This window comes from Bos mutus, chromosome 10, assembly GCF_027580195.1.
Source record: "Bos mutus isolate GX-2022 chromosome 10, NWIPB_WYAK_1.1, whole genome shotgun sequence".
In the NCBI taxonomy this organism is placed as follows: Eukaryota; Metazoa; Chordata; class Mammalia; order Artiodactyla; family Bovidae; genus Bos; species Bos mutus.
The window spans coordinates 27,803,278-27,825,147 of record NC_091626.1 but is presented as its reverse complement, the minus strand read 5'-3'; the positions used below and the strand labels follow the sequence as shown (position 1 = coordinate 27,825,147).

Here is a 21,870-nt window from a genome sequence, read left to right as displayed (position 1 = left end):
TGTACCACTTACTACCTATGTACCTTTAGACAGGTTGCTGCTGCTGCTAAGTTGCTTCAGTCGTGTCCGACTCTGTGTGACCCCAGAGACGGCATCCCACCAGGCTCCCCTGTCCCTGGGATTCTCCAGGCAAGAACACTGGAGTGGGTTGCCATTTCCTTCTCCAATGCAGGAAAGTGTAAAGTGAAAGTGAGGTCTCTCAGTCGTGTCCGACTCTTAGCGATCCCATGGACTGCAGCCCACCAGGCTCCTCCATCCATGGGATTTTCCAGGCAAGAGTACTGGAGTGGGGTGCCATCGCCTTCTCCGTCAGACAGGTTACCTCTCTAAATTGTATCCTCTCATCTGCAAAACTGAGAAAATAAGGACCTATTGTCTATAGTGTTATTGGACTTCCCTGGTGGTTCAGATTATGAAGAATCTGCCTGCAATGTGCTTGATCCCTGGGTCAGGAAGATCCTCTGGAGAAGGGAATGGCAACCCATTCCAGTATTCTTGCCTGGCAAATTCCATGGACAGAGGAGCCTGGCGGGCTATAGTCCATGGAATCGCAAAGAGTTGGACATGACTGAAGCACAAACACATGTTAGGATTAATGATAGATCTGTGTGAAAGGCTTAACCCACTGCCTGATAAATAACACAGGTAGATAAATGTTAGCTAATGTGTTAGCTAATTATTATGCTATTTGAACTAAAACAATAGCTAACATCAGTTAAACCTACTCTGGGTGAGGGACTATCCTAAGGGTTTTACATGTAGTGGATCTTCTAATCCTCTTAATAACCCTATGAATCAGGTATTATCCAGATGAAACTACAGAAAAACTAAGTAACCTGAAGGCACACAGCAACCAAAAATGTGAGCTGGGATCTGAATCCAGGTAATCTGTCTCCAGAGATGGTGCTCCTTACCACTATACAATCCAGCCTCTCAAGTACACAGAGGCTAGTCAGCAAAGCAAACGAGTGAAACTTGCCAGATTAAACAGCAAAGGAGAGATTACACAACTTTGTTTAAAAGAAAGCCACTACTAGGCCAGAGGAGTATAGGCTTAAGTCATATCTCCCAATGGTTTAAGAGAAGACAGCACCTTGATTTTCGCAGGCTGAGTGCAGGCTTCAGTGCAGGCTGCATGCAATTAGCCAATGGAGAGGTTAAAACTGGGTGATTTGTCTAAGGTCACAAAACTGGGGTCGAATGGCAGTTCCCAAATTAGGGAACTCTTTCAAGAGAAGACTCTACACATGGACATCACCAGATAGTCAATATCGAAATCAGACTGATTATATTTTTTGGAGCCAAAGATGGGAGAAGCTCTATACAGTCAGCAAAAACAAGAGAGGGAGCTGACTGTGTCTCAGATCATGAACTCCTTATTGCCAAATTCAGTCTTAAATTGAAAAAGTAGGGAAAACCACTAGACCATTCAGGTATGACCTAAATCAAATCCCTTAAGATTATACAGTAGAAGTGACAAATAGATTCAAGGGATTGTATCAGATAGAGTGCCTGAAGAACTATGGATGAAGGTTGGTGACACTGTACAGAAGACAGGGATCAAGACCATCCCCAAGAAAAAGAAATGCAAAAAGCCAAACTGGCTGTCTGAGGAGGCCTTACAAATAGCTGTGAAAAGAAGACAAGGGAAAGCAGAGAAAAAAAGGAAAGGTATACTCATTTGAATGCAGAGTTTCAAAGAATAGCAACAAGAGGTAAGAAAGTCTTCCTCAGTGATCAGTGCAAAGAAATAGAGGAAAACAATAGAATAGGAAAGATGAGAGATCTCTTCAAGAAGATGAGAGCTACAGAGGGAACATTTCATGCAAAGATGGGCACAATAAAGGACAGAAATAGTATGGACCTAACAGAAGCAGAAGATATTAAGAAGAGGTAGCAAGAATACACAGAAGAACTATACAAAAAAGATCTTCACGACCCAGATGATCATGATGGTATGATCACTCATCTAGAGTCAGACATCCTAGAATTTGAAGTCAAGCAGGCCTTAGGAAGCATCACTACAAACAAAGCTAGTGGAGGTGATGGAATTTCAGCTGAGCTATTTCAAATCCTAAAAGATGATGCTGTGAAAGTACTGATATGCCAGAAAATTTGGAAAACTCAGCAGTGGCCACAGGACTAGAAAAGGTCAGTTTTCATTTCAATCCCAAAGAAAGGAAATGCCAAAGAATGCTCAAACTACTGCACAATTGCACTCATCTCACACACTACTAAAGTAATACTCAAAATTCTCCAAGCCAGGCTTCAACAGTATGTGAACCGTGAACTTCCTGATGTTCAAGCTGGTTTCAGAAAAGGCAGAGGAACCCGAGATTAAATTGCCAACATCCGCTGGATCATGGAAAAAGCAAGAGAGTTCCAGAAAAACATCTATTTCTGCTTTATTGACTATGCCAAAGCCTTTGACTGTGTGGATCACAATAAACTGTGGAAAATTCTGAAAGAGATGGGAATACCAGACCACCTGACCTGCCTCTTGAGAAATCTGTATGCAGGTCAGGAAGCAACAGTTAGAACTGGACATGGAACAACAGACTGGTTCCAAATAGGAAAAGGAGTTCATCAAGGCTGTATATTGTCACCCTGTTTATTTAACTTATATGCAGAGTACATCATGAGAAACACTGGGCTGGAAGAAGCACAAGCTGGAATCCAGATTGCCAGGAGAAATATCAATCACCTCAGATATGCAGATGACACCACCCTTATGGCAGAAAGTGAAGAGGAACTCAAAAGCCTCTTGATGAAAGTGAAAGTGGAGAGTGAAAAAGTTGGCTTAAAGCTCAACATTCAGAAAACAAAGATCATGGCATCCGGTCCCATCACTTCATAGGAAATAGATGAGGAAACAGTGGAAACAGTGTCAGACTTTATTTTGGGGGGCTCCAAAATCACTGCAGATGGTGACTGCAGCCATGAAAATAAAAGACGCTTACTCCTTGGAAGGAAAGTTATGACCAACCTAGATAGCATATTCAAAAGCAGAGACATTACTTTGCCAACAAAGGTCTGTCTAGTCAAGGCTATGGTTTTTCCTGTGGTCACGTATGGATTTGAGAGTTGGACTGTGAAGAAGGCTGAGCGCCGAAGAATTGATGCTTTTGAACTGTGGTGTTGGAGGAGACTCTTGAGAGTCCCTTGGACTGCAAGGAGATCCAACCAGTCCATTCTGAAGGAGATCAGCCCTGGGATTTCTTTGGAAGGAATGATGCTAAAGCTGAAACTCCAGTACTTTGGCCACCTCATGCAAAGAGTTGACTCATTGGAAAAGACTGTGATGCTGGGAGGGATTGGGGGCAGGAGGAGAAGGGGATGACAGAGGATGAGATGGCTAGATGGCATCACTGACTCGATGGACGTGAGCCTTGGTGAACTCCGGGAGTTGGTGATGGACAGGGAGGCCTGGCGTGCTGGGATTCACAGGGTTGCAAAGAGTCGAACACAACTGAGAGACTGATCTAATCTGAAAATCACTGCAGATGGTAACTGCAGCTATGATATTAAAAGACGTTTACTCCTTGGAAGGGAAGTTATGACCAACCTAGATAGCATATTAAAAAGCAGAGACAATACTTTGCCAACAAAGTCCATCTAGTCAAAGCTATGGTTTTTCCAGTAGTCATGTATGGATGTGAGAGTTGGACTATAAAGAAAGCTGAGTGCCGAAGAACTGATGCTTTTGAACTGTGGTGTTGGAGAAGACTCTTGAGAGTCCCTTGGACTGCAAGGAGATCCAACCAGTCCATCCTAAAGGAAATCAGTTCTGAATATTCATTGGAAGGACTGATGCTGAAGCTGAAACCCCAACACTTTGGCCACCAGATGTTAAAAACTGACTCACTGGATCACTGGAAAAGACCCTGATGCTGGGAAAGATTGAAGGTGGGAGGAGAAGGGGATGACAGAGGATGAGATGGTTGAATGGCATCACCGACTCAATGGACATGAGTTTGAGTAAACTCCGGGAGTTTACTCAGGGTTTACTCAATTTACAGGGAAGCCTGGAGTGCTGCAGTCCATGGGGTCGCAAAGAGTCAGACATGATTGAGCGACTGAACTAAACTGAACTGAACTGAAATTAGGGAGAAAAAAATCAAATGGTAAGTGCAGGCAGGGGTGGAGAGAGAAGGTGGTATCACATGAATTTGGCTCTTCACTACAAAGAAGTAGCCACAGGAGTAATACTTCTGCTATTACTCTGCTCTTATCTAGTATCTTTATCCTGAAAATAATTCCACTCATCTACCGATTATCTCATTTTTCCACATATCCGATTAAGTAAGGTAGAAAAATTATCCCCATTTTAAGGATGTGAAGAGTAAGGCAATGGTTTGCCTCAATGAAGGAAGCCTCGACTCCTAGTTTGAAACACTTTACACTAAGGGAGAAGCAGAAATTAAAGTCGCAGCAACACCCTAAAGAGACAACTAGAACACTGGGAAATAAAATGGTTTCTCTAAAATCAGATCACTAACAGCAGTGGAGTTTAATAGAATTAGGGTCTTTAAATCCTAAGCCAGCACATCAATCCCTAGAAAATGTCTCTACTTCCTAAACAGAAATAGAGGGGAAAAAATCCATATCAGAATCACAGAAGAGAGTCCGAAGACACCTAACAGATCATCTTCTCCAATTTCCCCATTCTGCCAACGAAGAAACTAAGGCACAAAGAGGCAAACTCCCCCGTCCCAAAATACACACCACCAGTCAGAGGCAAAGTGGGATTCAAATCCAAGATGACTCAGTCCAAAGCCCGTTTCTCCTAAAGTGTAGTAAGCAGAGGCCACTGGATGATTTCAGACAGTAGAGAAATGACTTTAATAATTATGTATTTTAACGTGTGTTAGGGGGAAAAAACTTAGCATATTAAACCCATGATTTCACAGACATTATAGTAATATAAAGTTTCCTTTCAAATACTGTTTTAAGGAGTCAATTTAGAAAAAATGCTAAATAGCAAGGTGATATATGAAAAAAAAATGAAGAGAAAACATAAAACAGCAGAGGTGGCCTAATTTCAATTTAATTTTTTTAAATATACACATATAAAGACTAAATAAAGTATGTCCCGTATGTCCAAAATGGTCATCCTGAGTAGGTGTGATCTTTCTTTAAATATCTATTTTCCAAATTTCCCATAATTAATATATGACATTTAAAAAACATGAATAAGTGGGAAGTCTGTCTTATAAGTGCCATAATCTGATAAATTGTATGACTCAACAGGAAATTCTCAATAGTAAAGTATGGGAGTAGTGAAATGTCAAAGGGCAAAAGCTCCTCAAATAGAGCTGTTGAGTGCTCAGTCGCTCAGCTGTGTCTGATTCTTTGTGACCCCATGAACTGTAGCCCGCCAGTGGAATTTTCCAAGCAAAAATACTGGAGTGGGTTGCCATTTCCTACTTCAGGGACTCTTCCCTACCCAAGGATGGAACCTGGGTATCCTGTGTCTCCCACATTGGTAGGAGGATTCTTTACCACTACAGCCACCTGGGAAGCCCCAAATAGAGCTAGGGCAACACTAAAAACAGATTCTCTGGGCCTCAACAACGGTAAGAATTTACAGGGAATTTATGAGAGTGGACGATACATTCATTTTGAGGTATTCCCAGACCACAGACTGTCCTCATGTCCTGTCTCATTTCTGCCATAGAGAACTAACCTGGACAATATGCTTTCCCGATTAAAGCATAGATGGTCTTCATTCATTCTGCGAAGCTTCTTATTTTTACTTTTTTCTGTGTTTAAGAAAACTGCCTGCCTAACTTTTGCAGAAGCAAGGAACAACACAATAAAGTTTTCTTTTACCCTTCACAGGCAATTTCTAACAATTAAACCAATGTAGGCACCAATGCTTAGTCCCTCCAGGAAGGTAAACAGAGAGGTCAACTCTAAGACTAAATCAAGTTGACGGTGGTTGCCAAACATGTCAGTTTCAGTTGTTTCTTGCCGTATGTCTAAGGCAAAACATGCTGCAGCCACCTATGGCAGGAAGCCATAAAATATTAGTATTTGGTCATCAAACATAGTTAAGAAATCTACAAAAAAAAAAAAAAAAAAAAAACCCACCAAAACTATCCTCAGAGACTCCAATTAGTTACCTGGCTTTAAGGAGTAATGCCAAATACACAACCAGAATTTAGATACAAGACTTTAATGGAAATTTAGAATGAGGAAAGTTGTATAACAAGATTTTGACAGGTATCTGGATTTGCAAAAAATTCCTCCTCCTGAGTAACGTTCTTGGAAGACTTTTTAAAATAAGGAAGTATAGGCAGGCTAAGAATTAAAACTAGAGAGTCAACCAGATTGACAGTCTGCCTCCACCCTGGAAAATCTCTACTACTCATCTGCAAAATAATGAGGCATCATCAACTTAATAAAAACAATCCCTTTCAGAGACAATAAAACTGCAGAGAGAATGTACTGGTGGAGTAAGCCACTTTGAGGAAGTCCTTTATAAATGCAGAACCTATGTTCCCTGCTGAGGGACCACGTCAGAAGACCCAGATTTTAATCTTGCTTGCACTGCTTTCTAGTTGTGAGCTACTGGGCTAATCATTTTACCTCTTTACTCCTTTATGTTCTTACATGTAAAATTAAAGGGGTTCAGTTAGATGATCATTAGTTCTTTTCAGCAATAAAACTGCATGATTCCACAGGGGCAGAACATCAGCAGCCTAAGATCACAAGACGGGTGAAATCAGGCCTTTAACCCAGGTCTCTTAAACCTCTTCAATGATGACATTATATGGCATCAAAGACACTCTACAGCCAACTGCCCACATACCTGAAAAACTACAATATCTGAAAACTCTTCACAGGGCCAACCTATACACTTGAAAGTCAACTTTCATTCCAAATGTACCTGGTGCTAGACAGATAATCCACAAAACTAAGCCTTTAGCATGGTTTCAATATCTATATCACATCACTTTGGGTTAAAAACACCTCAGGAAAAAAATTCCAACTCAGTGGAGAATCATTCATCAAAATGCCTTTCCTCAAAATCAACTCTGCAAAAAAACCAAGCCACAGGGAGAGTTTTTTAAAAAAGAAAGGAAGGGGACTTCCCTGGTTGTCCAGAGATTAAGAATCCACCTTCCAATGCAGGGGACACAGGTTCGATCTCTGGTAGGGGAACTAAGATCCCACAGGCTGCAGGGCAACTAAGCTTGAGCACCACAACTGGAGAGAGGCCCGCACACTGCAAATCCTAAGCCCGTGTGCTCTGGAGCCTGCAAGCTGCAAACAGGGAAGCCTGAAGCCGCTGCAATGAAGACCCAGCACAGCCAAATATTAAAGAAAAATAAATAAATAAAAAGAAAGAAAAAAGAATGTACAAGTGAATAGCAGGACAAGAACTATAAGAGGAAGTACATGGAAAGGTAGAGGTAACTTAGCCTCTAGAGCTAGCATTTTCTTAATGGTTTTAACATGTTTTTTGGCAGGGAGCGGGGTGGTTTCTAGGACAAGGAGAAAAATGACTAACCACCCTCTTTGCCTCTCAAACTTATACCTTCAAAGTGGCAGCTGAAAGACCTGACATGGGGAGAATGGAGGCTTTTCTAGCAGAGGCATTCAACAGTGAATAGGAGGAGTGAAGAGACTAAGGCCTTGGTTCTACCAGAGCTCCAGACAGCTCTTATGATCATGAGTAGGTGGCCCTAGACTTATCATCCAAACCAGGACCTTTTTAGGAATGAAAGAGCACTCATCATTGTATTAGGGCTATGGGGAAACTGGGTCCCAAGTAAATCAGATATATGGTCATCTTAGGTGTTAAGTGCCCCAGCAAAGGCAGGGGTGCTTCCCCAGTGGCTCAGCGGTAAAGAATTCACCTGCAATGCAGGAGACGCGAGTTCAATCCCTGGGTCGGGAAGATCCCCTGGAGGAGGAAATGGCAACCCACTCCTGTATTCTTACCTGGAAAATCCCATGAACAGAGGAGCCTGGAGGGCTACAGTCCATGAAGTTGCAAAACAGTCAGGCATGACTTAGCAACTAAACAACAACAAAGCAAAGGCAGGGGATCTACAGAGTTAGCTGATCGACCATATGACGAAACCTTACCTCACCTTATCAACCACAGGAGCCCCAGCAGAGGCAACAGGGAAGATGGAAATCAGCCTTTCAGCTAATACCATCTCTGCTCCTTGGGTAGAATATAAACTTGTCAGTTACCTCTGGTGCCATTTTCTCAGTGATTCCTACGCGTCGCAGCCCTCTAGAATAAACTCCTTTATGACTGGTCCTAACAGGAAAACAGTACTCAAAGCACACAGACCTGCTCTCCAATGGATATCAACTCTGTATCCCAAGAGGTACATGACAGAATCTCGGGTATCTAACACTGCAAAGTGCAAGGAGTGAGCAAGGTGACAAAGAAGTGTGAACATGAAGGCATGGGAAGAGCAGGTATCTGAAGTGACAAACCGCTGTTGTCAATTCTTCCCCTTAATCCCTGACCTATAAAAACTGACGTAAGGGCAAGTGGAATCCAAGATCAGAATCTGAAGAGTAATCCTCCTTTTTCACCCAGTCAGTGAGTAACTCCGGAAGGAACCAGAACACCTTCTTTTTTACAGAAACAGAGTGACACTGCTGGCGACAGGAGTTAACCTGACCTGCAAGAGCACTATGCTCCTTGTTAGTATTAAAAATGCCTCCAAACGACTTATGGGCAGATCTCCCATGTTGCATTGTTTAAACCTTCTTCCAAAAAGCAGTTTATTCTGAAGCACATTATTTATCTCTACCCCAGGCATAGATATTTTCTCCCCATGTTTAATTATAAGGAAATACACTTATTTCTGTCGGCTGGAATTCAGCCAAACATACTCAAGCAGCATACTTTCAGCAGAAATCAAACTCAAATCACAGGCTCAGTGAATACATATATATTGTTTGTACTTCTAGTGAGGTAAATGGGGAATAGGAACTAACTTGGTAACCAGAGTATGTATAGCCACTCCTATTCAGACTAAAGCAGGTGAGTTTAACCCAGTATGAAGTTAGTCACATGGTTTATAGAAGCAAGCATGAAACATGCAGTGTTAGGGAAGAAGACTTTAGAAGACTCCCAAAACCAAAATCCAGGTGAAGTAAGTTTTAGTCCTGAGAGAGATCTTGAGAGGTGAGAACTGAAGCTGTGATCAGAACTGTGCCTATTATTGGCTCCAAGCCCATGATCCATCCCCTCAACCCCACCAACCCCTTCCTGTTTTCACATAAAGGGGAAAAAAACCATTTAGCACACCAGAGTGATAGCATAGGGAGATGAGAATATAGGGGAAAGGTCAAATCCTTTTAAAATGTATGTAACATTCTAAAAATTTCAGAGCAGTTAGCAGCATGTCTCAGAACTCATGCAGACCCAGGCTGGAAATCCAGCTTCACCACAAACTACAGGTTTCACAAGTTACTTAACTTCTCTAAGCTTCAATTTATTGTCAAACATTTTTTTCTTTATTCCTGTTTTTGATAGCACTACAATGGGATCTTAGTTCTCCGTCCAGGGATGGAACCCGCACCTCTGCTGTCGAAGTGCAGTCTTACACTGGACTACCAGATAAGTCACTGTTAAACATTTATTTTTATAAACAGTAATATCTCAAACACCAGATGACCCATTCCTACTTAATGTGGTACACGCTGGGGAGCACTATAGATTTGTGAGAGATCAGCAGGAGATATAAGATAATGAGTTAAATTTTAGGGAGCTTATATTATGTTGGCAGTGGTGAGTAACAAGTATTAAAGCTGAAAAGAACAAAAATTTGGAAAGCAGCTATTGGAATCAAATTTTCTACAAAGATTAAGGTAATATATAAGGTAGTAAAAAACTCTTATTTCATTCCTAGAATTCTATTTCATTTTCTTTTAACGAGAGACAATGAATTCCAGTATCCATTTTTCCACTAATGCCCTGAGTGAGTGAATGAGTGTTAGTCGCTCAGTCACTCTGACTCTGTGGGACCCTATGGACTGCAGCCCACCAGGCTCCTCTAACCATGGAATTCTCTAGGCAAGAATACTGTATTGGGTAGCCATTCCCTTCTCCAGGGCATCTTCTCGATAACCCTGGTTTCTCACACTGCAGGCAAATTCTTTACCATCTGAGCCACCAGGACAGCCCACTAACGCCCTACCTGTTCTCATTACAGAATCCTCAGCAGTTATTTATCAGTGTCTTCTTTTGATTCTTTAGCACTTAGTTATGACAATTAATACAAAACCTTCAAATCCCCTATCTTTCTAGATCATAAGTAACACTGGCTATTCTGCAAGTGGTAAATAAGACATACAAAGTGCTTAGCAGAGGGCCTGGCATTTCCACACACTATCTGCTAAATAAATGTTTTAAAAAGTAACTCAGAGGTATTATTGAGATTAAGGAGGCAGACATAGTGTGTTCTCAGTAAATATTTTAAATGAATAAACATAACATACCTATTTGAAATAAGTTATTTAATCAAAACATAGCAATACAATTTATCATCTAAGAAGAGCAACTAGAGTTGGACATGTGCTCAGAAATTGCTAACATTCAGCTTTCAACTGTTTCGAAGAGCTCCAGAAAAGGTCTCCTGCCTGATAAGAAGGGGCAGAAAACTATTAAAAGGTAACCTACAAGCAGCACTTGCCTAGGAGCAATGAGTCCTACTTAGTCCTCACTGCCAAAGACTAACCAAGCACTCTGGGCAAGTCACCTTTCTACTTCTCCACTCCTTCTTCCATAAAATGAAGATCTTTCCATCTCTCTGATTCCATGAGAAAGAAGGAAGAAACCAAATAGGTTTTCTAAAGTAGTATTTCCCAGTCAAGATCAACTTTTGATTTTTGCCGTATCTACATAACACAGCCACTGTCATTTTTCTTTAAAAGAACTTTAAAAAATTTAGCCTCACCTTAAGCAATAAATCCATGAAAGCTATTTTATACATGTTAGTTAACTTTTCTAATCTGTATAAAATAAATGTACTATTAAAATGTAAATATTCATTCAAAGATCCCTTAAAATCAGCTTGTATACCCACACTTTGGCAAATGGTAACCTAACTATTGTAGGTTATTCATAACTTAAAAGCAAAAAATTTAAAGAACACAAATTAAGTAAAAAATAAACGTAATTTCATGTTTCCACAATAATCTAAGCATTCAGTCAGTTCAGTTCAGTCGCTCAGTCGTGTCCATCTCTTTGCAACCCCATGAATCGTAGCACGCCAGGCCTCCCAGTCTATTACCAACTCCCAGAGTTCACCCAGACCCACGTCCATCGAGTCAGTGATGCCATCTAGCCATCTCATCCTTTGTCGTCCCCTTCTCCTCCTGCCCCCAATCCCTCCCAGCATCAGAGTCTTTTCTAATGAGTCAACTCTTCCCATGAGGTGGCCAAAGTACTGGAGTTTCAGCTTCAGCATCATTCCTTCCAAAGAAATCCCAGGGCTGATCTCCTTCAGAATGGACTGGTTGGATCTCCTTGCAGTCCAAGGGACTCTCGAGAGTCTTCTCCAACACCACAGTTCAAAAGCATCAATTCTTCGGCCCTCAGCCTTCTTCACAGTCCAACTCTCAAATCCATACGTGACCACAGGAAAAACCATAGCCTTGACTAGACGAACCTTTGTTGGCAAAGTAATGTCTCTGCTTTTGAATATGCTATCTAAGTTGGTCATAACTTTCCTTCCAAGGAGTAAGCGTCTTTTATTTTCATGGCTGCAGTCACCATCTGCAGTGATTTTGGAGCCCCCCAAAATAAAGTCTGACACTGTTTCCACTGTTTCCCCATCTATTTCCCATGAAGTGGTGGGACCGGATGCCATGATCTTCGTTTTCTGAATGTTGAGCTTTAAACCAACTTTTTCACTCTCCTCTTTCACTTTCATCAAGAGGCTTTTTAGTTCCTCTTCACTTTCTGCCATAAGGGTGGTGTCATCTGCATATCTGAGGTGATTGATATTTCTCCCGGCAATCTTGATTCCAGCTTGTGTTTCTTCCAGTCCAGCGTTTCTCACGATGTACTCTGCATATAAATTAAATAAGCAGGGTGACAATATACAGCCTTGATGTACTCCTTTTCCTATTTGGAACCAGTCTATTGTTCCGTGTCCAGTTCTAACTGTTGCTTCCTGACCTGCATAGAAGTTTCTCAAGAGGCAGGTCAGGTAGTCTGGTATTCCCATCTCTTTCAGAATTTTCCACAGTTTATTGTGATCCACACAGTCAAAGGCTTTGGCATAGTCAATAAAGCAGAAATAGATGTTTTTCTGGAACTCTCTTGCTTTCTCCATGATCCGGCGGATGTTGGCAATTTGATCTCTGGTTCCTCTGCCTTTTCTTTTTTTTTTTTTTTTTTTTTTTTTTACCAATCCGGAGCCAGCGGGGCGGTGGCGGAGACAGACTCGCGCGGCCAGGCGCGCAGCGCAGCCGCCCGGCTCGGAGTCCGACCGGGGCCGGCGCGCTGAGACCCGGCTGCCCCACCCGCCCCCGCGCGGCTCCGGAGCCTCTAACCCGAGAGAGGTGCGCCCGCTCCTGGAAGGTCCCTCTGCCTTTTCTAAAACCAGCTTGAACATCAGGAAGTTCACAGTTCACGTATTGCTGAAGCCTGGCCTGGAGTGATCTTAACAAATCAATATTCAGTTCTTAAACTAGAAGAGATAATAGTTTTAATATAATGTGGGTCATCAAGAATTGAAAATAAAATTGATTCCTTCCTAACCTACATAATCTTCATTTGAATTAGGATTTTGGTTCCTTTAACCTTAAAAGGCTATAATTTCACCCTTGAGTATTTAAATTCAGACTAAAACAGTAAGAAAAGCAATTACTTCTTTCTTGAAACCATGAAAAAGAAAACAAAAAGATCAAAATTAAACACTGTTTATAAGCAATGAAAGTGCTCTTCACCTTGCTCAATGCATGAGAAAACAAATGAACCCACTTAACTCAGAATTCAGAAAGCAGCACTCCTGGGTCTCAAGTTTTACTGGTCAATAAAGTGTCCTTGATCTAAATGATTCCAACTACTTCACATCCAAATCTACCAGTAATCAAGTGAATGAGCACACACTTGTACCTGGCTGACACCTCTCTTCAGTGTGGGGCCAGGATACACAACTGAGGGCCACGGCTCTTCAGAACTCTTAGGGATCAAAAACTGTACTAAATTCAGTGATGATCCTCTGAACAATAATGAACATAAAGACAATTTTTTGATGTACTTATAATGTCTAATGAGACTGGTGGCCATCAATTAAAACTCACTAGATTATTTTAAAGCAAAAGTGACACACCCAGCCATAATTTTAAATTTGCCAGTCTTTGATAGAGAGCAATTAGTTGACTGAAAAACGAGTGGGAAAAATAATATGTGTCTATAAATATCTGTGATACCATATCCTTGTGACATGATCTCTAAAATTTATCATAGCAGTGTCCTCCAAGGCCATTTCTATAAGCCATCTTTTTTTCCTACTCAGGCTAACAGAGAAGGGGATTTTTGCTATATTAAGCACTAAAAACCAGAGAAAAATCAAATATCTATTAAAGTATCATAAAGCAGAAGAGAAAATTTTTAAAGGACCATGCACTGTTACAACTGAGAAGTAAAGGTTCCGCAAATGAAAGCTTAAAAGTATGATTTACACCTGATTCATCATCTCTGCACTTCCCATAGCTCCTGTCTTATAAATAGTATGTGCTCAAAAACTATTTGTTGAACTAACAGACCAAAGAATAAAATTTAACACCTTCACAGCAATGAATTATTAGTAAATAGAAAAGCCCAGAAGAAAATCCAAGAATTGATTCTCCTAATCACCATGTCAAAATGTATGTAACTACAAAAGCTTCTGTCAGAAAGCTGGCCATATTTCTCCTGATTAACTAACCCCTGGACCAAGATATTCATTCTAATTAAACATGTGAGAAGTTTATTAATAAAGTCAGAATTCATTTAACTGGCTAAAGCCAAACACTTTACCTACAGGTAATATGTTCTTACAAGAGTTAATTTACAGAAAACTGATTCCATAAAATGAAATATAGGGACTTCGTCAGTAGTCCAGTGGTTAGACTGCGTGCTTCCACTGCAGGGACCGTGGGTTTAATCCCTGGTCAGGGAAGATCTAAGATTCCTCATACCTCAAGGTGAAGACAAAAAAATTAATTTAATTAAAAATAAATAAATAAAGCTTAATTACATAAACTTAGTGGCCCAACCCACCCCCGACCCCCGCAAAAGAAATACAGCTGGTGACTGGGCAACAGGAAATGATCATCAGTTAACAGGTTCCAATTAAGCATATAGTTATTATCACAGCTATTATTTGATGCTTAAAATTATGCTGTGCCAACAGTATGGGGTTAAGCTTATTCATAAAGCGTTTCTAATAGTTCCCCTCACTGAGATCATTCTTAATTTTTCACACTGTTCTGTGCCATCTGCAATAAATGTTAGATGTTGAGGTGTCACTCTCTTAAAAGCTTTTTTGTGAGGTTCAAGTTAAACAACAACAGTAACAACAACTGCAGCAGGAGCAGCAACCAGAGCAACAGTATGGTCTAGATCCTTGTTAGAAAAACTTTACAAGTATTATTTCATTCAACACTTATCACAACCCCGTGAGATGTATCACTGTCCTTATTGTATGAACACGGAAACACAAAGGATGAGTGACTTGTCAAAGGTAACCCAGTAAGCAAGCAGTTTAGTTGATTTTCATCCCGAGGCACTCTCAATCCAGAATTTATGCTCTTAACCTCTATGTGTAACTGCGGATACTTATAATGGTAAGTGAAGTCGGAGACCCACAGAAAACAGAAATAGGACTAAATAGTGAGTCCAATTATAAATATTATGACCAAGTAATTAAGTGCCTCTCCCCATTCACAGCTCCTACTTAATTAACACTTTGAAATAGTGTAGTTGCTGATGGTATCTGAAAAGGTTCTGAAGGTGCTTTTTCTACATTGGGTCATAAGGGTTAAAAAAGAGATCATAATCTCTCACCATAACTCAAAACTTCTCACTATGGGCTATTAATCTGCTGGTGCTATAAGTTCCAAGGCCTTAAGCATCAATTCAGGGTAAATGATATTACAGCAACTCTTATCCCAAAGAGCTGAATATTTTTGTTTACTGCTAAGTCTGTTTATACAAACCATTTATAAGATACAAGAAAGCAGAGATATATATACAGAGCTACATTTTTTTTTCTTTTTTTTTGGCTTCCAGGATCTCAATTCCCAACCAAAGACTGACCCTGGCCCTGGCAGTGAAAAATGCCCAGTTGTAACCACTGGACCGCCAGGAATTCCCCCAGAGCTACATTCTGATTGGTCTTACAATCAGATCTCAGGAAGATGTTAATCTTCTTCCCCAGGAGAAAATAAAAAGACTTTGAAGTAAACATATTTCCATTCGAGGGAAAAGGAGAAACGCAAGAGGAGGCAGGGCTTCCCTGGTAGTTCAGCAGTAAAGAATATGCCTGCCAATGCAGGAGACTCAGGTTCAATCTCTGGGTTGGAAGATTCCCTCGAGTAGGAAATGGCAACCCACTCCAGTATTCTTGCCTGGGAAACCCCATGGACAGAGAAGACTGTCAGGCTACTGTCTAAGGGGTCACAAAAAGTCAGACATGACTTTGCAACTAAACACCAACAAAGAGGAGGCAATGGAGGCAATTTAAAAAATCAGATGCAACCAAAGACTCAAAAGGTAAGCCTAGGCTATGCCCTAAATAAGTGCACTAGCATAACCTCTTTGATGGTGTTAGGATCTCTCATAAGCAGCATTTCAACATACATTTGTTGTTCCTTACCTCTCTCAAAGAATCAACACCCTTAAATATTCTAAGATGAAACCTGCAAGCATCAAGCATAAGCTGTCCTTTATAGACAGTAATGTTCACTCAAACCTATGCGGTTTGCAAAGTACCTTCACATATAACATTTCACTGAATACACCTTCTTGTTAGGTAATGACAGTAATTTGATAATCCCAGTTTACTGATGAGGAATGATTAGGACTTGCCTATATTCAAACAATTTGAGACTAGAAGAGCTTCCAACATCATGTGACACCAAATTCCAGACTTTTTCCATACCATTCTGTGCCTCCTCATTCCACATCAAAAAGTCACAAAACTATCCTGTCTGCCCCATTTGCACGTTCATTACCAGCACTCTTAAGAACAAGAGTCAGCTAATTACGACATCATGAGTTTTAAGTATAAACGGGAAAGAAAACAAACTCAGCATTTTTTCTGAGAGGCCTGGCACTCTGTTCATTACTCAAACCAAACCTGGCCTAATGTAGTTGTTACAACAGCCCTTCAGGTGGGTGCTGGTATTCCCTGCTCACATCAGGAAAGAAAAGTTTAGCAACTTGACTAAGTGAAAGTGAAGTGAAGTCGCTCAGTTGTGTCCGACTCTTGGGGACCTGTGGACTGTAGCCCACCAAGCTCCTCTGTCCACGGGATTCTCCAGGCAAGACAAGAATACTGGAGTGGGTATTCTTGACTAAGGTCACACATTAAACAACGTGTGCTGTGCTGTGCTAAATCGCTTCAGTCATGTCTGACTCTTCGAATCCGTGGATCGTACCCCACCAGGATCCTCTTGTCCATGGAATTAGCAGTGATTTTAACCATGTGTATGTTATACCACACTGCCTTGTGTGATACCACAGTAACACCCTTTACAGTAACAAACAAAAATATTTTTTAGGTTAAAGTACTTTTGTATTTTAAAACGCCCCCAAACCATCCTCCTACTTATTGATGTCCTACATTCACTTCCCAGCTGAGCACCTTTTCTCCTTCCTGGTTTTCTCTGCTTTACTCTTAATATCTTCTGGACTTACTGTGCCCTGGAAAAGGGGCTAGCTGTTAGAACAAAAACCAATGACGTGTCCTTAACAAACAGAATTGTTTATAAGGCCACAGGATTCATGCAAATATTTTTGCCCTAGGTCTAAGTTAATTCTAACAAATAGTATGTACCAGGGAATTCCCTGGAAGTCCAGGGGTTAGGACTCTGCGCTTTCACTCCCACAGCCCCAGTTCAATTCCTGGTCAGGGAACTAAGATCCTACAAGCCTCCCAGCATGACCAAACAAAATTTAAAAGAAAAAACAAACAACAAAAAAACCTACCCAGATAGCGTGTGTCAGTTGAAAGAAATGTGAGCCTGCCCAAACAATTAGAAAATGAAAACAGTGAACAAACTAAGGACAATCTATCATTTTAAAAAAACTGTTCTTCCAGTTTTACTGAAACATAATTGACACACAGCACTGTAAGGTGTACAGTATAATGATTTGGCTTACATATATCAAGAAATGATAATCACAGTAAGTTTACTGAATGGTCCACCAGCTCATATAGATATAAAATTAAAGAAATAGAAAAAAAAATTTTTTGTTATTGGAAGGACTGATGTTGAAGCTGAAACTCCAATACCTTGGCCCCCTGATGTGAAGAGTTGACTCATTTGAAAAGACCCTGATGCAGCGAAAGATTGAGGGCAGGAGAAGGGGAAGACAGAGGCTGAGATGGTTGGATGGCATCACTGACTCAATGGACATGGGTTTGGGTAGACTCTGAGAGTTGGTGATGACAGGGAGGCCTGACGTGCTGTGGTTCACGGAGTCGCAAAGAGTTGGACATGACTGAGTGACTTGAACTGAATTGAAAGATTTACTCTCTTAACTTTCATATATAACATACAATAGTGTTAACAATTGCACTATACATTTCATTACTAGTACCTGTTTATCTTATAACTGGAAGGTTGTACTTTCTGACTGCCTTCACCCAATTCCTTACCCCTTGACCCGACCCCTGCCTCTGGTAACCACAAATCTGATCTCCTTTTCTATGGAACATTATATCATCATAATCATCACATTTGAGGGCTTTAACCAATCCAGACAAGATTTAAGAACTATAACAAAATGCATAGAAGTAATCTCATCTGACCTCTTACCACATTTTGGTGAAACATTAGGGATAGATAGCATAAGCCTCAAAATACCTGGTGCTCTTCCCCTCAGGTGTTAACTGCTAAAGAACAATGATAGATAAAATGTAAATATGATACCTTAAATAGTTTTAAATTTGGGAGGATTACTGAAAGACTTTCTAGAACAAAATTTAATTAGCTTTAACAAGTGAAGGTATATTTATGACTCCCAGAGGGGGTTTCCTTATCTGAAGCAAACAGGAGGACCTTTCTGTTGTATAAGTTATATTCATAATACAAAAATAAACTAATAAGGCTTTTAACCAAAACTCTACCTACCTTCTGGGAACAACTAAGAAAAGCTAACAAAAGCTAACACTACCTGAGCTAAACTGGACGAGCAGGAAAAAGCCTACTACAAGACTCGGAAAGGGACAGGAGTATATAAAAAGCAAATAGGAAGAACTGAGCTAGAGGAAGTGTGAGGGGAAGGAGGAGAAAGAGGCAAAGAAGGCTGGAACCCAGGAAGTACTGATGCAGATGGGCTACTTACGCCTAGAATCAGAAGGTTCACCAGAGCTGCCCTGTGGAAAGGGCCCTGCTCTTCTATAGACTAAAATTAAGATACAGAAAATGAACTGGTCAAGTCTAGAGAAAATGGGGCTCATGTAAGACAAAAGGGAACATACAACACAAGGAAAACCGGTAGAGAGGAGGCAACTTTTTATCGCCTTAAAAAAAAAAGTTCTAATGAACTTTAAATGGATGAATTGTATGGCATGTGAATTATATTTTAATAAATCTGTTATTTTTTAAAAGCGTGTTAAATTGAGCAATGTATGACTGCATTTATCATTTAATCAACATGCTTAATTAGCTCGGTCTGTAATAGCACCTCCCCGTCCCCCCCACCTCAAAATTCCCTCACTCTGTAGGGTACATTTACTTGGGAATATCTCTGTAGGAATAAATCAGTCTAGGAAGGAGACAGAGTATGATGAATACAGAAGTAGCAGTAGGGGAAAAAACTGAGCTCTTGTAACAGCTCTTCCCCTCATTCTTGCCCTGTGGGGGAAGGAAGCTTTTGTTTGGGGTTATGCCTCGAAGTGGAATATCAGATGTCTTCAGGAAATTATCTAGGGCCAAACTCTACCTAGTCAAAGAGAAAACGATACGATGTGGAGAAGTCAAGTCAGTCCTGAAGAAACCCCAGAAGGCTTATCGTGAAAGGATCCCAAGTCTTATCTCTGCTACCCCAAAACTGGACGGCACGCCCCGTGCCACTTCGCGAAGAGTTACTCGCGAAGACGATAGATGCTTTGCCAGGATCCCAGAAGTTTCTGGCGAGCTGCCCACTGACGTAAATTAGAAAACCATTCAGGGACCGGGCTGGGTGAAGCGAAGCGCCACGTCCAGCGCAGGGCTCCCCCTTCCTCCCTCTAGACGTAGGAAAAGGGATAGGGTAGGGAGGGTAGAAGGCGAGCGGGAACGCCAGATCAGCCGTCTTCGCCCTCCTACCCTGGGCCGGGTTTCGGGGAGCCGCCCCCAGCGTACCCCATCCCCACTCGCCCGCCTTGGGCCCACGACCCCCCAGATGAGGGCGGCGGCGAGCGCCCCCAGGGGCCGCAGGCGCACCTCCTCCGGGGCAGCTGTCGCCACCACCCGCCCGGCTCCGGCCTCCCCGGGAGCAATAGGCTATCGATTCAGCTGCCTGTCGCTAGGAGCCCCGGGAGAGCGAGGCCTACATTGCCCGGCCGGAGCCCCGGCCTCGATTTCACCACCTACCCCACACCGGAGGGAGAGCCACGGGAGTGGGGCGGGGGGGAGGCAATCAAGCCCAGGTGGGCGGGAGGAGGAGGCGCAGAGACCACCTGCAACGGGCAGGCGCGGGGGGAAGGGGGTGCGGGCTCGCGGCTCCCGCCAACCAGTCTCCCGGGGTCGCCCCCCCCACCCCCCCCTCACCCCCTGCCCTCACAAGTTGCGCATTCAAGTTCAGGCCGGTGCCCCTTGGCCTTCCAGAGTCCTCGGCACTCCCGAAACCAGAAGAAAAACAAGACACGGAAGAGGCCACCCCCAGGACCCGAGGAGATGGCGCTGGGGCCCCTGAGGGCGCCGAGGGGGGCGGCCCACAGGGACCCGCCCGTCACCTCCCCTCGGCTCACCCGGAGTCGCAGCCCCGACCCTGTCACCGCCCTACCACGGCCCCCCCAAGGCCCCTTCCCAGGACGCCGGCAAGAGGGGAGCGAGCTCCCCCTCCCTTCCCCCCAACCCCGGCCTCAGGCGCGCCTCGGCCTCCTCCCCCTCCAAATCGCCCAAAGGCCCCCCGCACCTTTTAAAGTACACGAAGGAAAAGAGTTTCCCATCAAACTTTGTCAGGCCGTAACCTCGCCCCCCCACCCACCCCCTCGCCAACCCACACTTCCAGGGCAGTCATCAGGACAGATCACTTTACACTCGGGATAAAGCGAATTAAGGACCTGTCAACCATTTTAGGTCTTTTTTTTTTTTTTTAATAGAAGACATCCTCTTCTTTCCCCTTCCACCCTCCCCCAGCCAGGGTTTTAATCTGACACCCACCTTCCCACCACCGAAGAAGGGGGGGGGTGGTGTGGGTTGAGGAGGGAGGGGGTACGGACGGAGGGCAGGAGGAGGGTGGCGAGAGAGAGAGAGAGAGAGAGCGCGGAAAGGGGAGGTTGGAAGGGGGCTGGGAGGCGCGGGGAGGGGAAGGGGGTTGATTTACCTGAGACCAGCCACTGGCCTCCATTGTTGGAGAATTCAATGGCATTGACACAGCCGAAGTGGCCGAGGAGGTCCTTCTTGTAGAGGTTTCTGCAGCCTCGCAGGCGTCTCCTCTGAAAGTCCTGAGTGAGCAGGGGGTCCCCATGCAAGCCCCGCTGGGACAAGAAGCCCACCACTGACCTCATGCTGCCCCCCAGGCCAGCTCTCCTCTTCATGCTGGAACCGCCGCCGCCGCCGCCGCCGCCGCCGCTCGCTCGCGCCGCCGCCCCTCCCTCGGCCTCACGCGCGGCCGCCGCTCTCCACCACCCCCCCACCCGGCCCTCCCCCCGCGCTGCGATCCGGCTGGTTCTTTTAACCAGCCATAGCAAGAGACGGAGCGAGGTGTGCAGACACTCGGTGGCGTTCGCGGCTTCCTGACGGTCCCCTCCCTCCCCTTCCCTCCACCCCCTCCAAGACTCCTCCCTCTCCTTCTCCGCCTCCTCCAGCAGCTGATCCACAGCTGCGGCCGCGCTTCCGCGATGCGCGAGGCCCTTCCGCCGGCCGCAGGGGGCCGGGAGAACGCTAGCGGCGACGGCCCCTCCCCCGCCGCGGGCTGCGGGGCCGGAAGAACGCGGGCGGCTGGCCTTGAGACCGCGGGCGGCGGCTGGGGCTTTCGCACCGCAGCTCCTCCCCCGTGCGAGGACCCAGGTCGCTCTGGGCGGAGGCCGGGCTGCACCCCACCCGCCCCCTCCCTGACCGGTGCACTCTGTGAAGTTGGAGGCGCGCAACAATCAAAGTGGCCGCGGGGCCGCGGACTCGCCTTCCTCCCCTGGTGGCCCACGGTCCATCACCGCCCCGAGGCCCGGCGGGTGCCGGGACGAGTGTGCTCCTCGCTCTTTTTTTTTTTTTTCCGGTCCAGAAAATGCAGCCCGAGGTGGCACAGAGGTGGAGGGAGGGTTGCAGACGGAGGCTCCGGTCGGTCTCCCTCAGTTCGCCTCATCCTTGGGCCGTCCAAGTCCTGCCCAAGAGAAGGGAATCAGGAGTTAGGACTGGACACTTGGGGGTAAGGTTGCTTGAAAGTGAAAGTCGCTCAGTCGTGCCCCGACTTTCTGCGACCGAATCGACTATAGAGTCCATAGAATTCTCCAGGCCAGAATACTG

The 21,870-nt window shown here is 43.8% G+C and overlaps 1 protein-coding gene across 3 annotated transcripts in view; it reads right to left on the bottom strand.

The window, feature by feature from the left end:
• DCAF5 (DDB1 and CUL4 associated factor 5) overlaps positions 1–21,060 on the bottom strand; it is a 94,206-nt gene extending 73,146 nt beyond the window's left edge. Inside the window, exon 1 of one of the 3 annotated variants that reach the window (XM_070377662.1) lies at positions 20,911–21,060. Coding sequence is in view for 2 of the 3 variants with exons in the window: in XM_005905737.3 (XP_005905799.1) it covers positions 20,732–20,945 (214 nt within the window). In the remaining variant the exon portion in view is untranslated. Of the gene's footprint in view, positions 1–20,731 lie in introns of all 3 variants that reach the window. The other 2 variants (XM_005905737.3, XM_005905738.3) reach the window with 2 other exon arrangements.
• Between the last annotated feature and the right edge of the window lie 810 nt (positions 21,061–21,870).